Source organism: Ictidomys tridecemlineatus, chromosome 2, assembly GCF_052094955.1.
Source record: "Ictidomys tridecemlineatus isolate mIctTri1 chromosome 2, mIctTri1.hap1, whole genome shotgun sequence".
Classification (NCBI taxonomy): Eukaryota; Metazoa; Chordata; class Mammalia; order Rodentia; family Sciuridae; genus Ictidomys; species Ictidomys tridecemlineatus.
In genome coordinates this window covers 216,406,701-216,423,261 of record NC_135478.1, presented here as the reverse complement: position 1 = coordinate 216,423,261, position 16,561 = coordinate 216,406,701, and the positions used below count along the sequence as shown (strand labels likewise).

General features: G+C 41.3%; 1 protein-coding gene across 1 annotated transcript in view; it reads left to right on the top strand.

Moving 5' to 3' along the window:
- Zc3hav1 (zinc finger CCCH-type containing, antiviral 1) overlaps window positions 1–16,561 on the top strand; it is a 56,862-nt gene that overhangs the window by 18,378 nt on the left and 21,923 nt on the right. Inside the window, exons 2-7 of the mRNA XM_078040612.1 lie at window positions 1,438–1,573; window positions 5,310–5,562; window positions 8,021–8,776; window positions 9,493–9,591; window positions 12,972–13,095; window positions 15,735–15,909. Coding sequence (XP_077896738.1) covers window positions 1,438–1,573; window positions 5,310–5,562; window positions 8,021–8,776; window positions 9,493–9,591; window positions 12,972–13,095; window positions 15,735–15,909 — 1,543 coding nt within the window. The remainder of the gene's footprint in view (window positions 1–1,437; window positions 1,574–5,309; window positions 5,563–8,020; window positions 8,777–9,492; window positions 9,592–12,971; window positions 13,096–15,734; window positions 15,910–16,561) is intronic.

The window sequence follows — 16,561 nt, the reverse complement described above, 5'->3', positions numbered from 1 at the left end:
AGTGGGTATTAGTAAAAGTATTAGTAAAAGTATAAGTTTACTCTATACCTACTGAAGTAGTAAAACTGATAAAGTCTATGTTAATGTGCTTGTGGGGAACTGCCAGATGGCTGGCATGTCTTACAGAGACCAATGGATCAAAGTGAAACATAAGCTGTCAAGAAAATTACTGTATCACTTGAGGCAAGCTCTCAAGGAAATAATGGAAAAAAAGAAGGCTATTTGTACACAGATAATTGTATTCCCACTACTTAAATAGTGAAAGTCTGGCCCATTACTTGTTTGTCAATTTGATTATGGCTGTCCAAACTAGAAAATTTTAATAGGCCATCATATCAATAACTATTAAAACCATAAACCTGAGGATTTCCATGATATATGAAGGATATGAAAACTAAGAAGTGGAATGAGTGGACATTGATAACTGTCAAATTATGCTTGTTTGAGGCCAGCACCAGTGTTCTTTGGGTTTATTCATGTTCTAAGTCAGCAATTCTCAGACTTCAATGTGATTATATCAAGTGCTCAGTTGCCATACATGGCTTATGTATTCAAAGTATTGATTGTAGGTCAACTGTATCATCTTGGAATGTTGCATTGGACACTGCTGACATAATTCATTAGTGACCTAAAGAAAAGAAGATTTTCCATCTTTTTCAGTGGAGTAGTTTGAATATAAAGAGCTTCCTCTATTCCTGTTTAGTCACAAGTAAATCAGAACAGATTAAGCAATGAACAATTTCACATAATTAAAATGTTGTAAATGCAGCCAGGTGTGGTGGCACACAGCTTGGGAGGCTGAGTCAGGAGGATTGCAGGTTCAAAGCCAGCCTCAGCAACTTAGTGAGACCCTGTCTACAAATAAAATATTAAAAAGGACTGTCGGATGTGGCTCCATGGTTAAGCTCCCCTGAGTTCAATCCCCAGTACCACATATACACAAAAAAGTTAAGTAAATGAACCTCTCCTATTTTCTTGACTTTATCATCTTCTCCATTTCTCAATGGGTAATAATTTCTAATAGATTGATTTTTGTTTGTTTACCATTTTTTTTCCTCTTCACTTTTCTGAACTATACACAAATGATTACCAGGAGATACTATTCAGAGAAGTATTACAATAACTAAGGTCAGCATGTGTATACACATGTATAATTTATGAATAATACATGCTAATCTATGTGCTTCATACATTTATCTTTCAAAGTTGTCTTCTGGGGGCTGAGGATATAGTTCAGTTGGTAGAGTGCTTGCCTTGTATGCATAAGGCCTTGGCTTCAATCCCCAGCACCACACACACATACACACACACACACACACACACACACACACACACACACCGAAAAGAAAAAAAAAATTGTCTTCTGCAAGCTGGATGGTTTCTTTTTCTTACTGTTTGTGGAGTGGAAACACTGACGATTGTCATGTTTTCTTCTAGGAATTTATGCAAATATTCTCATGAGGTTCTCTCAGAAAAGAATTTCCAAGTCCTGAAAAACCACGAGCTCTCTGGACTTAACCAAGAGCAATTAGCTGTACTCCTCCTCCAAAGCGACCCGTTTTTTATGCCTGAGGTAAGTTACAGTTCCTCCTGAACAGCAGGGAGAGTATTATTGGCAGTGTCGTATCATGGGCATGTTGGGTAGGGGCAGAAAGACACTCATGGTTGACACCAGGGCTCTTTGGGTGGCAGCCAGGGCTGCTGCTGAGTGACCTCAGAGATTCCAGCAATTTCCTTCCTATTCAAAGTCTTAATAAGCATTTGGCTCTGGGATGCCTCCGCTGCTAGGCTGCTGGGAACCCTGTGTGAGTGAGATGAGCTGGAGACGATAGCCAGTCAGAGGACCAGTCCATGCTTTCCACCTGGGAGGCCTCTGCAGAGAGGCTGGGGAAAGGATGGGGAAGAAGAGGTTAAGCTGTTGTAACAGAGATCTTCCCCCCCCCCCCCACTGCAGTGACTTGAATAAAATATACTTCTATTTGTCTGTCACTGTGGCTGCTTTCATTCTGAGAGGGCAATCTGAGTAGCTGCAACAGAAACTGGGTGGCCTCAAAGCCTAAAATATTAAAATCTGGTCCTTTACAGATAAGTTTGCCAACTCTTGCCTGCATATGGGCAGGCAGGTAACCTGGGTGGTCAGGCAATTGGATTCCACACTGTCATCCAGAGACTCAGGCCAGTAGGTCAGCTTTGTTGCTTTCAAAATGTGGTCTTCCTCCTCTAGTTACACAGCTGTTCCGGTTGGTCACCATGTTCTAGCCAGTGGGAAGGTAGAGAGGTGGTACATGGAAGGCAGGCAGTTTCTTTTATAAAAGATGTGACATGGGCAATGTAAATAGCACATCTGCTCACACCTCTTGGTCAGAGTTTATCACATGATCATTCTTAGCCAGAACAGAGGTAGGAAATGGATTTTCTGGCTCAGTGATCATTTGTCTATCTAAAACTTGGGGGCCTCCAATTCTAGAAGAAAGATGGGGGCAATGATGGATCATCAAGTCTCATTCATTTGGCCGTGTACTCTTGAGCATTACAGGAACTGTTCAAGGCAAGGTATCTGACCTGAGAAAAATCCTTGAGTAGAGAAGTTAGCCTCATATTGAAAGAGAGGCACAGAAACTTATAGAAGATCCAGATAGGGTGGGCGGAAGGGAAGGAGGTTGGAATTCAGTGACAGAGGACAAAAGACTTGCTGGAGACTTCTTGGTGATTAAACACTTTTTTTTTTTTTTTTTAAGAGAGAGTGAGAGGGGGACAGAGAGAGAGAATTTTTTTTTTAATATTTATTTTTTAGTTTTCGGCGGACACAACATCTTTGTTTGTATGTGGTGCTGAGGATCGAACCCCGGGCCGCAGGCATGCCAGGCGAGCGCGCTACCGCTTGAGCCACATCCCCAGCCCGATTAAACACTTTTTGACTGTGAACTCAGTGTATTTCTGTGAGCATTTTAGAAACTAAGACATGAGAAGTGATTTTTTTTTTCTTTTTTCTTTTTTTTGTACCAGAGATTGAACCCAGATGCTTTTAATCACTGAGCCACATCCCTAGCTCTTTTTACTTTTTATTTTGAGAATGGGTCTTGTTGAGTTACACAGGGCCTTGTGAAGTTGCTGAGGCTGGCTTCGAACTCATGATCCTCTTGCCTCGGCCTCCGAGTCACTGGGAATACAGGCTTGCATCACCATGTCCAGCTGTAATTTGGATGATACATGATATGTGAAAGAGGGGCTAAGTTAAGCACGAGAGGGAGTGTAGAGGATCAGCTGTGGCTGGGAGAGGTGGACAGGGACCTGAGAGGGCCACCATGGAATGTTTTCAGCCCTCTGACATCTCTTGAGACTTATTCTGCCTTTAACTACCCGTGGGACCTTGGAGAAGGCATTGAACCCTCTGGGTATCACTGTTTTAATTGAGAAGGCATTGAACCCTCTGGGTATCACTGTTTTAATTTTTTTTTCTTTTTACATTTATTCAGTTAAAATTTAGAAGTGCAATTGTCAGACATTATGCCTTCCCTGAAGGCAGACGTGAACAAGACATAATCTCTGTCCTAAAATACTTAATATAGCCTTCTTTTCCATTAAGCCTTGACTCATGAGAACATGAAAACATCAGGCAAATCTGACTTCTTGGTATGTAAATTCAGGATTTTTACTAATCATATAAAACACATCGTTGTAAAACTTTGTTTATTAAAGGAAGGAATGACTTCATTTGTTCTGGCATATTTAAGGCCAGAGCCTTCTTGCTTTAGGATCAGCATGGTAACAGGAATGTTAAACCAAAGCATCATTTCTCAAGTTGCTAGTTGTTCTTTTTCATTAGAACCTCCAGGACACTGGTTCTCAAACTTGGCATATGTCAGAACTACCTGGAGGATTTGTTAAAACACAGATACTCGGGCTCCATCTCTGGTGGTTCTAACTGTAAATATGGGGAAAAGCCTAACAGGTGTCCACATGGTGCTGATGGTGCTTGATCCAAGGACCACACTTTGAGAACTAGGGATCGAGAGCCTAGAATCTGGAGAGTAGACTCTATAGCGATCATATCTATTTGAATCCTTGAATCTGATTTCAGAAGCTATGTGGCTAAATGACTGTTCCTGGGGTCTGGTATCCGTCTAGACAAATTATGGGAAAACATGTTCATCTATTTTGTGCAGAGCTCATGGAAGCATCTTATAAATGTGTTTATTTTTAAAATGTCTGAAATTCAGGATTTTTACCAATCCTATCAGTTTTCTCATTCTTGGTTCTTATGTTTGTATCACACTTTATTCTGCACAACACAGTCATATTGCTTTGACTACTTAACAGTGCAGTTTAGGTAGATGAGGCAAATATTTCAGTCCCTTACAGCAAGGGAAACAGGAACTGGTAGGTGGGTCCCCTGAGGTCCTCCAGCTGCTTCTAGGGGCTCACACTTTACACTGGTATCTTCTAGTCCTGCATCATAGGACTGGGCCTCAGTGACAGTATTCTGCATCTCATTAGGAACTCCATCCCTTTCTGCTTTCGACCTTCTCCTTTATAACTTTTGCAAATCTGCAGAAGGGAAATACAGCAGCCAGAGATAAAACATGTGGACCAAGATATGTAGATAATATTTGTTTAGATAAAAATGCAAGACTTTTCTTCTTTAGTTTATCATTTTAGATACTTCACATTCTTCCAATCAGAGATCAAATTCTGAATTACAGTTGTTGGTAGAACACATGTCCTTTTAATTGAAAAGTAACTTGAGGGCTGGAGATATAGCTCAGTTGGTAGAGTGCTTGCTTAGCATGCACAAGACCCTGGGTTCAAACCCCAGCACCACCAAAAAAAAAAAAAGTAAGTTGATATGCAAAACTTAGACTGTTGTCTTTGGGCTCTTTCATAATGCAGAGCTAAACTACTCTATTGCAGTTGGCCATCCAACAAGGATTATCAAATTTTTAAAAAAAATATTTAGTTTTTAGTTTTTTTTTTAGGTAGACACAATATCTTTATTTTTATGTGGTATTGAGGATCGAACCCAGCGCCCTGCACATGCCAGCCGAGTGCACTACTGCTCGAGCCACATCCCCAGCCCAGGATTATCAAATTTATCACTATCTTATAATTAGTTTGCAGACCTTTTTCTGTCCCAAATAAGCCATCAATTGAATGCACCTCATCAGAGATTGTGGGATATGCATGGATTTTCCTCCTCTTGGCATATCTGTTTGCTTTGGAAATATGTGTGCACTTGAACTTTCCTTAATGAAGGCATGGCAGATATACAAAGATGTTTTATCTCTGGCTGTTGTATTTCCCTTTTGCAGATTTGCAAAAGTTATAAAGGAGAAGGTCGAAAGCAGATTTGTAGCCAGCAGCCACCATGCGAGAGACTCCACATCTGTGAGCACTTCACGCGAGGGAACTGTAGTTACCTCAACTGCCTGAGGTCCCATAACCTGATGGACAGAAAGGTGCTGGCCATCATGAAGGAGCACGGGCTGAGCCCAGATGTGGTCCAAAACATCCAGGACATCTGCAACAACAAACATGCCCGTAGGAACCCTTCTGGGCCGAGAGGTAAATACCTTTTCTTTTTAAACTGTGTACACTTTCTTTTTTTGTACTGGGATTGAACTCTGGGGCACTTGACCAGTGAGCCACATCCCAAGCCCGATTATTTATTTAGAGACAGGGTCTCACTGACAGTTATTTTGTGCCTCCTTTTGCTGAGGGAATATTAATTACTTTCACACCGTCATTTCCGGAACTTTCTCATCTTGTAAAACTGAAACTCTGTCTTTGAAAACTAACACCCATGCCCCTTCCCAAGCATTCTGTTTTCTGTCTCTATAAATTGGGCAACTCTTCCTATCTCATATAGGTGGAAGCATGTCATATTTGCCCTTTTTTTGGGGGGGGGACCCTGGGATTGAACTTAGGAGCACTCCATCACTGAGCCACATCCCCAGCTCTATTTTGTATTTTGTTTAGAGACAAGTCTCACAGAGTTGCTTAACACCTCGCTTTTGCTGAAGCTGGCTTTGAACTCATAATCCTCCTGCCTCAGCCTCTCGAGCTACTAGGATATTTGCCCTTTTATGACTGGCTATTTTACTTACCATAAGGTCTTCCAGAGTCATCCATGTCATAGCATGGTCAGAATTCTTTTTTTAAAAGGCTAAATAATATCCTGTCATCTGGATATACCCCATTTTGTTTATCTAATTGTTTTTTTCATGAACATCTGAGTCATTTCTAGTTTTGCCTATTGTGAAAAATGCTGCTGTGAATGTGGATGTATGAGTATCTCTTGAAGACCCTGTTTTCATTTCTTTTGGGACGATAACCAGAAGGAGACTTGTTAGATCTTATGGTAATCCTGCATTTAATTTTTTGAGGAGCTGCCACGTGGTTTTCCACAGCAGCTACACCAGTTTTCCTTTCTGCCGGCTGTGCACAAGGGTAAGATTTCTGCACATCCTCTCTATCACTTTTCATTGTCTGTTTTTTTTTTTTTTTTTTTTTTTTTACAATGGCCATCTTCATGGGTGTGGAGAGACCATTTCTTAAGCATTTTCTATTTTATGTAATGGGATTAATCTCAACTTTTTTTTGGTCTTTATGAATTAGCTGTAGGAGAAGTAAATTTTATGAAGTACATAGGATACATGAGTCTAAGACCCTGTAAAAAATAATGAGCAATTATACTTCTTTATATCTGGGAATGATTTATCATTTACAAAAGGGACTCTCACCTAAAGCACCTCATTGTTCCTCACAGCAAAACCATGAAGAAAGGTAGATGTATTATTTATTAGACACACATAAGGGGCGACGAAATTGAGGCTTAGAAGTTTTAAGCAACTTTGATATTTATTCATAAGGTCGTAAGTCAGATATGATAATTTTTTAAGCAACCTTTATTGCAGGCAGCCTTACATCATTTTTAAAAGGATGAAAAGTAAGATGACATATATTTAAAAGGCATGTTTCAGCCCTCACTCCACCGGAAAGTAGCAGAGCTCGCATGTTCTGATTTCCATACCTAATGCTCTTCTCCCACACCACAGTGCTGCCTGAACAGAGGATAGCTTTTTGTCACATGTACACAAATACACATGCAGGCACACACACAAACACACACTCGTCACAGGCACACATGTATATCACACACACTCCATGCACACTCACAAACACATGATTGCTCCATCCAGGATATGACTCATCCTAGTTCTAGAGAAAAGCCACTGCTTTGTCAATTTTAATTTTGTTTGTTTATTTGTACTGGGATTGAATCCAGAGATGCTTTACCACTGAGATACATCCCCAGACCTTTTAAGACATGGTCTCACTAGCTGGCCTTGAACTAGTGACCCCGTACCTCAGCCTCCTGAGTCCCTGGGGCTACAGGGGTGCAGCACCACGCCTGGCTCAACTTTTATGTTTGCTATTAAGCTTAGGCATTGGGGGGGGGAGGCTAATGAAGGAATCTGTAAAACTTTCTAGCTTAAATGAATCCTACCTTGAGAATGTGGTTTTCTGTTTTAGATGATTGGGTACATTCGTATTACAATGTGGGCGAAATCTAGATAGATGATTTGGAAACTTCTTGCTGATTTTGTCCCTTTCCGCCTTTGCATTCACCCTAGCAATACTGGCTGACTCAGAGCAGCGCACAGCGCCACCTAGAGGGTGGGGAGTAAGGTCTACCTCTGAGTCCCCGGAGAGAAACCCGGGCCCTCCTGCCAGGGACCAAAAGGGAGTTCTCCTTCAAAGAATAGCCTGACAGTGCCAGGGACCAAGAAGGGAGAACTCCCTTCTTGGTCCCTGGCACCCTCCCTCACATCAGGAGCCTCCCTTCATCCTTAAGGACTCTTCCTCAAGATTTTCATGCACCAAATTGGGACAGGCAGATTAATACACCTTTAATATCAAGGTGGGAAAGCAGAGAGGAGGCATAGTGGTAGGAACCCAACCATTCAGCAATGAACATGAATTTTCATTATTTTGTTTCATTTTGCTTTTCTCTTTGCAGCTCCTACCCCGCACCGTAGAGCTGGGATGACTAGAGGTAGAAGCAAGAGTAGGGACAGATTCCTGCCGGAGAGCCAAGAGTTTCCTCCATCTGCCTCAGCAGCTGCTCAGAATTCCCGCACATCCAGTCCGGATGTGGTCGGCCAAAGGCTTTTCCTGAAGGACGTGGGGGTCGGTGACCTCACCTACAGGTTCACATATCTGGGGAGTCAGGATCGCACTCCACCTTCCTCCCTCTTGTCTAAGGCACCTGGTCTTGGAGGACCAGGTCAGGTGGGGTCAAGCCAGAAGTTTTCAGAGAATGGAAGTTCAGATCGCCTCTTTTATAGGAATCATTCAGATTCAACGCCGTCCTCCAGCCAGAAGGGGTCCCCAACCTGGCAGAACGACCAAGGCCCCAGGAGAGACAATGTGTTTTTTCCAGGTCAAGCTTCTGGGGGCTCCCCTCTTGGTTTGGGGAAAACCCCTGAAACCGTAACCACCAGAAAGAGCACTGCCATCCTCTCCCCAGACCTTGTGAATGTCAAGGGCCAGAATGGGACTCAGGACACTCAGCGGCATGTCCCTCTTTTTAATAATAATTATGATGGAGCGACCATGGATATAACTTCCGCAAGATTTCTAAATCACGGAACCACAACCGGCAGCCAGAGAGAGATGGCGGTAGCTAGGAATCAACAGGGCAATGGAACTGCTCCCCAAGATGTGCACACCACTGCCCGAATGAGAAATGACCCAGGAGTGGCATTTTGTAATGGTAAATGTAGAGGGGAACCCATGTGGGGGTAGTAAATCTGTGTCTATCACACCAAAGGGCTCTAGTCAAATAATGGATGAAACTACGAATGTAGACAAAACTGCTGGTTTTGGCTTCAAAATAGCAGCCATGGGGTGAATATTCTAGAAGTCAGAATCTGAGAAGCCAGTACCCAACTCCATCGGGGGAAACCACCGCCCCCTTATGAGTTGGCAGTCTGCCTCAGTCGCCTCCACTTTTCAGAGCTGTGTCCTGGGGGACCCATGGTCATGACTCTGCTAGGCCTCTCTTAGCCTGCTCAGCCTAAAGTTACTCATCAGAGTCACTCAGACCCGGATCTTGAGTTTGCAGCAGAGTGCCCGTGGCTGTAGTTTTTCCTTTAACGGGGCTAGAATTAGAGGTTTTGGTGAAGAAGCCTACTGTATGAAGACAGGCAAGGACTAAACGGTAGAACCACATGGAATAAGCCGCTGAGTTTATTGAGAATCAGAATCGTTTGACTACAATTTCAGAAATGACCATAGCTCTCGTGTGGCCCTGGTGTCCATACTTTATTTTATGGAGTGGCTGTCTGGGCTCTCAGGAGTCAACACATGAATCTCAAGAATTTTGACAGGGCTGCATTGGAGGTGCTATTTCCCATTGATAGGCCTGGTGTCTTTGGTTTTCATTCAAACATGGAGATCAGCGTGCATGTGTCCTCTTTTGTCTTTCAGATTCCATATTGGATGTCGTTAGCACCTCTTCTAGGATGGATGATCATGGCTCGAAGGAAATTTGTCTAGATTATCTGCATAAGAGCTGCCAGCTTAATAGTGAGTGACATAAGGACTTTTTTCAAGCTTTGACCTTTTGGTCATTGTGATAATGCTTCTATGAACATAAGTATGCCCTTATTTGCTCAAGACCCTGTTTTTACGCCTTTGGGGTAAATGTCCAGATTTGGAATTTCTGGATTGTGTGGTAATTCTGCATTTAATTTTTGGAGAAACCATTTTCTCTAGTGGCTATACCACTTTTCATTCCCACTAGCAATGTATGAGGGTTCAAATTTTTCTACATCCTCAAGCCGTCCGTTCTGGGTTTGCCTTTTATGTTAGCTTTTCACCGCTGTGACAAATACCTGAGAAAGTCAGCTTAGAAAAAGATTTATTTTGGTTCTTGGGTTCAGAGGTTTCCGTCTGTGGTTGGCTGGCTCCATTGCTTCTGGGTCTGGCATGAGGCAGAACAGGATAGCACAAGGTCATGGCCCAGCAAAGTGGCTCACCTCATGGCAGCCAGAGGCAGACAAGAGAGTGAGGAAGGTCCTGGGACAAGATATACTCTTCCAGGGCATGTCCCTAATGCCCTACTTCCTCCAACTGTGTCCCACCACCTACCGTTTCCACCGCCTCCCAATAATGCCACCAAATTCTGATTTCCTTAATGGATGAACCCACCGATGCTGTCCAAGCCCCCATGATCCAGCTGTTTCCTGCCGCAGTCTGGCTGGGCACAAAATCACGAGCCACTCACAGCCTTTTAGATTCAAACAGCAATTCTTTATTCCCCAACTCACACCGGCCCTCTACAAACACCTTCTGGGGAAATCCACGTTCTCTCCAAATACTCTGGGAGCGGTCCTGCCTGAGGCAGCAGGATACGCCCTATTCCCAGCAGGGTACACCTTAAACCTGGAACCGCCCTAAACCCAAGGAGCAGGATACTCCCTAAAACCTGATCCCCCCTAATCCAGTAGGATCCTCCTTAAACCCGGATCCACCCTGGTCCTTGAGCAGGGTCACCTTTCTCAAACATACATGCAATGTCACTTCAAATGTCCAAGGCAAATCCATTTCCACGAATTCTTCCTCTAAGCAACATGGGGTACGCTGGCAAGGAAATTTCGATGCGTCATTCCTACTTGGCAATGGCTCTCAGTAGTTTCCCAAACACCCGACTTGAGAACCTTGCTGCATTGGGACCACGCCTTCAGCACATGAGACTTTGGGAGAACTTCCAGATCCAAACCATAACACCTGTGGTGCCATTTTGTTTTAAATAGTCACACATCTTTTGAACACTTCAAAAATGATTTAAGGGCTGGGGATGTGGCTCAAGCGGTAGCATGCTTGGGGCACTGGGTTCGATCCTCAGCACCACATAAAATAAAACGAAGATGTTGTGTCCACCGAAAACTGAAAAATAAATATTTTTTAAAAATGATTTAAATAGGGGCTGGGTTATATAGCTCAGTGGTGGAGCGCTTGCCTAGCACCTGTGAGGCACTGGGTTCGATCCTCTGCACCACATAAAAATAAACAAATAAAATAAATGTATGCTGTCCATTTATAACTACAAAAAATAAAAAAAATAAAAAAATCTAAAAGTAAATAAATAAAAATAAAAATATTGTATCCATCTACAACTAATAAAACATTTAAAAATGATTTAAATAGAACATAGTGAAAATTTTTAAATTAATTTATTTTTGCATTACTGGGGAATCAAACCCAGGGCCTTGTGCATGCTAGGCGAGTACTCTACCATTGAGTTATATCCCCCAACCCCTTTTATTTTTTTATTTTTTAATTTCGAGACAGGGTTTCACCATGTTGCCCAGTCTGGCCTCCAACTTACAGTCCACTGCCTCAGCCTCCTGAGTCACTGGGATTATAGGTGTGAGCCACCGTACCCAGCACATAATGAAAAAATTGAAAAGCAGAACTGTTTTCTGTATTCCTGTATTATGGCTTATAACATTGATGTTAGTCAGCTAGCACTCATTTAATGACCTTTTGTTTTGCATGCCCAGCCCTGTGCCAGTTATGCAAAGGGGAGGTAAGATAAAGAACAATGCAAATAGGTGGGGGCATCAAAACACCCACAGATGAGACGGCTGCATAAATAAGTAAAGCCTTGGGGACTTGCTAAGGGAATACAATCTGATGGGAATGGAGAGAGAGGTTGTGGGGGATTCTTTCTGAAAAAAATAAAAAATTTAGGCCAGGACATGAAGGAAATCTCAAATGGCTGCCTACTCTGGAGAGCATTTTGTCTTCATGTATGCATGTGGGGAGTGGGAGGGTTCAAGGGTAACTATAAATCTGCGAGTCTAGGGGGAGTGTGGGATTTTTGTTTTCTGTTACATTTTCATGGAGAATAAAGGAACCTGAATAGGGGACATGGGGCAGTGCAAGCAAGGGACCAATATGAGCAAAGGTACAGATGGAAAGGCAGCCCTGATGGGAGAGTCAGCCGTAGACTTCGTTGAATTGTTTAGACTCCCCCTGTGTGGACCTACAGACATCCTGACTTTTTAAAAATTCTGATTAGTTGTATGTGAGGGTAGAATGCATTCTGACACATCATACATAAACGGAGTATGACTTTCATTCTTCTGGCTGTACATGATGTAGGATCACACGGGTCATGTAGTCATATATGCACATAGGGTGATAATGTCCAATTCATTCTACCAACCTTCTCACCCCCAGACCCCCTCCCCTCCCTTCACTCTCCTCTCCCTAATCCAAAGTACCTCTTTCTTCTCTAGTCCCCCGCCCATTGTGAATTAGCATCCACATATTGGAGAAGACATTCGGTCTTTGTTTTTTTTTTTTTTTTTTTTTTTTGGTATTGGCTTATTTCACTTAGCATAATATTCTCCAGCTCCATCCATTTACTGACAAATGCCATCATCTCAATCTTCTTTAAGGCTAAGTAATATTCCATTGTGTATATATATATCACATTTGCTTTATCCATTCATTTATTGAAGGGCACCTAGGTTGGCTCCATAGTTTAGCTATTGTGAATTGAGCTGCTATAAATATTTATGTGGCTTCATCACTAAGTCCTTTGGGTATAAACCAAGAAGTGGGATAGCTGGGTCAAATGGTGGTTCCATTCCAAGTTTTCTGAAGAATCTCCATACTGCTTTCTATAGTGGTTGTACCGATTTTCAGTCCCACCAGCAACATGTGAGTGTTCCATTTTCCTCATATTCTCATGAACATTTATTGTTGCTTATATTCTTGATAATTGCCATTCTTATTGGAGTGAGATGGAAGTACTTTTGCACTTCTCTAATTGCTAGAGATGTTGAATATTTTTCATGTATTTGTTGATTGCATTTCTTCTTCTGTGAAGTTTCTGTTCAGTTCCTTAGCCCATTTATTGATTAGGTCATGTTATCTCTTCTCTGTCTTTGTAGGCCTCTGTAACAAAATCCACTTCCTCCTGCCCTACCGATGGCAGATATTCAATTCAGACACTTGGATGGACATTCCGTACATGGAGAAGCTTGAGGAGGCCTATTGTGATCCCAAAACCCACATGTAAGTTGATGACTATACCCTGGCTCATGAGTTCCTCATCAAAGGAAAGCCTAAGGCTAGGTGCCTGCCTAGTGCTAGGGAGTCTGGAAATGTCTGCCAACTCAAGTGAAGTTAACAGTGATGGGATTATTTATTTAGTGGTTATTTGTCAAGGTGTTCTGCAGAACAATAGTGTGGAGGTTGGCTCTTAGTCTTACCAACTTGATGCAGAATTGTTAAAAAGTATCAAACGATTTAGAACAAATGAGTCTTTGGGTTCATTTCATGTTTTAAGAATATGATTTGAGTAGCCTCATGTAGTTAGCAGAAGTTTGTTGTGTGCTTAACATTTTCTAACCTCTGTGTTTGTGTTTTTTCTCTCTCTTGGAGGTAACTTTACATTTCTGCTAGGTCAGGGCTGAAATGGGTAATACCTGCATGACCACACTCACCTGTGATGTTCAGAGATAGAAGATGCAGTCTAGTTTTACCAGGAATTTCTTTGGGCAGGATTGGGGGTTGGGATATGCAATCTTTTTTCATCCTCTGCAGAATTTACTAAATATTTGGTGGAGATTCTGTGTCGCTGAATATTGTCACTAGGAGGCGGCATAAGCTATTTTTGTTTCTAGAAACTATATATTTGACTCCCTAGGACAGTTTGTTAACCTTGAAACTATTGACATTTTGGGCCAGATGATGATTTGTTGTGGGGGTTCTTTGGTACCAGGGATTGAACCCAGAGGTACTTAATCAACTATCCCCAGCCCCAGCCCTTTTTATATTCTGAGACAGATCTAAGTTTTTTAGGTCCTTGCTATGTTGCTGAGGTTGGCTTTGAACTTGTGATACTCTACCTGGCTTGCTCTCTGTTCTTGATCTCATCCTCCCTTCTCCCTACCCTACCCCAATTGTGATTACCAAGATTATTTTCAAAAGTCATATATTGTCAAGTGTCCCTGGGTTTAAAATTGGTCCTGTGTGAGATGCCCTGACTGATCTAAGACATCTTTCTTATAGCAGCCATTCTCAAATGTTTTCATCTCAACACTCTTAAAAATGTATTGATGATTCCAAAGAATTTCTGCTTCTGTGAATTTACAGCTATCGTTGTTTGCCATACGGCTTTATTATTTATTATTTAAATAATTAATAATTTATTTATAAATCTACTTACACAAATGCAATAATAAACTCAGGTTAGCATAACTAACATTTATATATAATTATATTCATATAACTATATACCGTTACGTAGGTTACTACATGTAGATAACTATAACCATGACTGTTTTCCAAAACCAAAAATTTATCAAGAAGAGTTACATCATTTTATATATTTGCAAATATCTATAATGTCAGTCATTACAGAAGATTAGTTTCTCTAATATGCTTCTTTATTTATAATCTGTTGTGAGATTATAAATCATGTAGCCTCCAGAAAACTCCATTGTGCCCTTATGTAAGCCTGCAAGCAGAAAAGCAAACAATCAAATGTCTTAATATAATTATGAAAGTAATTTTGGCCTTATCAGCTCTTTCAAAGGGTCTCAGATGAAACTTTGGTAACTATTAATTAATAATAAATAATTTTCAAAACTGGCTTACTATGAGCCATTCACTTTCCACCTTTTTTTTTTTTTTTGTACAAGGGATTGAACTGAGGGGCGTTTCACCCCTGAGTCACATCCCCAGCCCTTTTTATTACTTTGAGACAGGATCTCACTTGATTGCTTAGGGTTTTGCTAAATTGCTGAGGCTGGCTTTGAACTCGTGATCCTCCTGCCTCAGCCTCCCAAGCCACAGGGACTACAGGCATGTGCCATCATACCCAACTGAGTCATTTTCTATCATTAAACATATTAGTTGTTTGTGAGCAGTTTTACTTTAGAATATCTTTTGAAGGAGGAATGAATACATTTTGTGGCTGTGATCGTGGCTCAGTGGTAGAGCACTTGCCTAGCATGTGTGAGGCACTGGGTTCGATCCTCAACACCACATAAAAATAGACAAATAAAAAGATAAAGGTGTTGTGTCCGTCTACAACTTAAAAATTTTAATTTGGGCATGGTGGTACATACCTGTAATCCCATAGGCCTGGGAGGCTGAGGCAGGAGGATCAGGAGTTCAAAGCCAGCCTCAGCAAAAGCGAGGTGCTAAGTAACTCAGTGAGACCCTGTCTCTAAATAAAACACAAAATAGGGCTGGGGATGTGGCTCAGTGGTTGAGTGTCCCTGAGTTCAGTCCATGGTATTAAAAAAAAAAAACCCTCAAAAAAAAGTGAATACACTTTGTAATGCTGTTAAATATGTGGCATAGGAAAGTTACTTTCTCTCTCTGTATTTCAGTTTTTCTTCTGTGTGTAAGATCCTTTTCAGCACTAATTTTTTTTTTCCTGGTACTGGGAATTGAACTCAATCACTGAGCCATATCCTCAGCCCTATTTTGTGTTTTATTTAGAGACCGGGTCTCACTGAGTTGCTTAGCCCCTTGCTTTGAACTTGTGACCCTCCTGCCTCAGCCTCCTAAGCCACTGGGATACAGGCATGAACCACCACACCTGGCTCCTAAAATTTTAATTCTGTGCTCTCATTACGGAAGAGACCAGAGTGCAGAAAACAGGTCAATGAAGTGTTTCCTTTACAGTTTTTCTCTCTCAGCTTTTTTGTAGGAAATGATAAAATCAATTTCGAGAATATGACTTGTAACTCGAGTCCCATCCAACGCCTCTCCACTCCTTCGTCTGTCACAACGTTGGCCAACTCTGTCTTTGCTACCAAATGGGTTTGGTATTGGAAGAATGAATCTGACCAATGGATTGAATATGGGGAGGAGGTGAGTACCATTCCCCTTGTGGAGGCTGTTACGTAAACTTGCCAATTGAAGGGGGAAATCTATTAATAAAATATTTGAAGTCTACATGCCTGGCCATGCAGAGTGGACCTTGTGGAGGAAATGGTGCTTTTATTTTTACATAGCTATATTTACATTTTTTTCAGCAAGCCTATATTCCTATTGCAATCAGAAACAAAAATATAAATTACTATTTTTTTAAAAAAAATATAAAGCAGTAATGGGGATTGAGTCCAGGGTCTGGTACAAGCAAGTTCTATCACTGAGCCCTTTTTATTTAATTCTGATTTTTAGACAAGGTCTTGTTAAATTTCCCAGGCAGATCTTGAAATTGTGATCCTCTTGCTTCAGCCTCCTGAACTGCTGGGATTATTAGGCTGTACCAGCAGTTTGTATTTATAAAAAATACATTATATGTTATATTATTATATATTATGTAATTATTATATAATAACATATTCTCATATAATTATATATAATAGTATAATTATATAATATTCTTATATGATATAATTACATATAATATATAATATACATATACATTAATACAAATCCCTTGTACTTGTGATCCTCCTGCCTCAGATTCCTGAGCTGCTGGGATTCCAAGGCTGTGCCAGCAATTTGTATTTACATA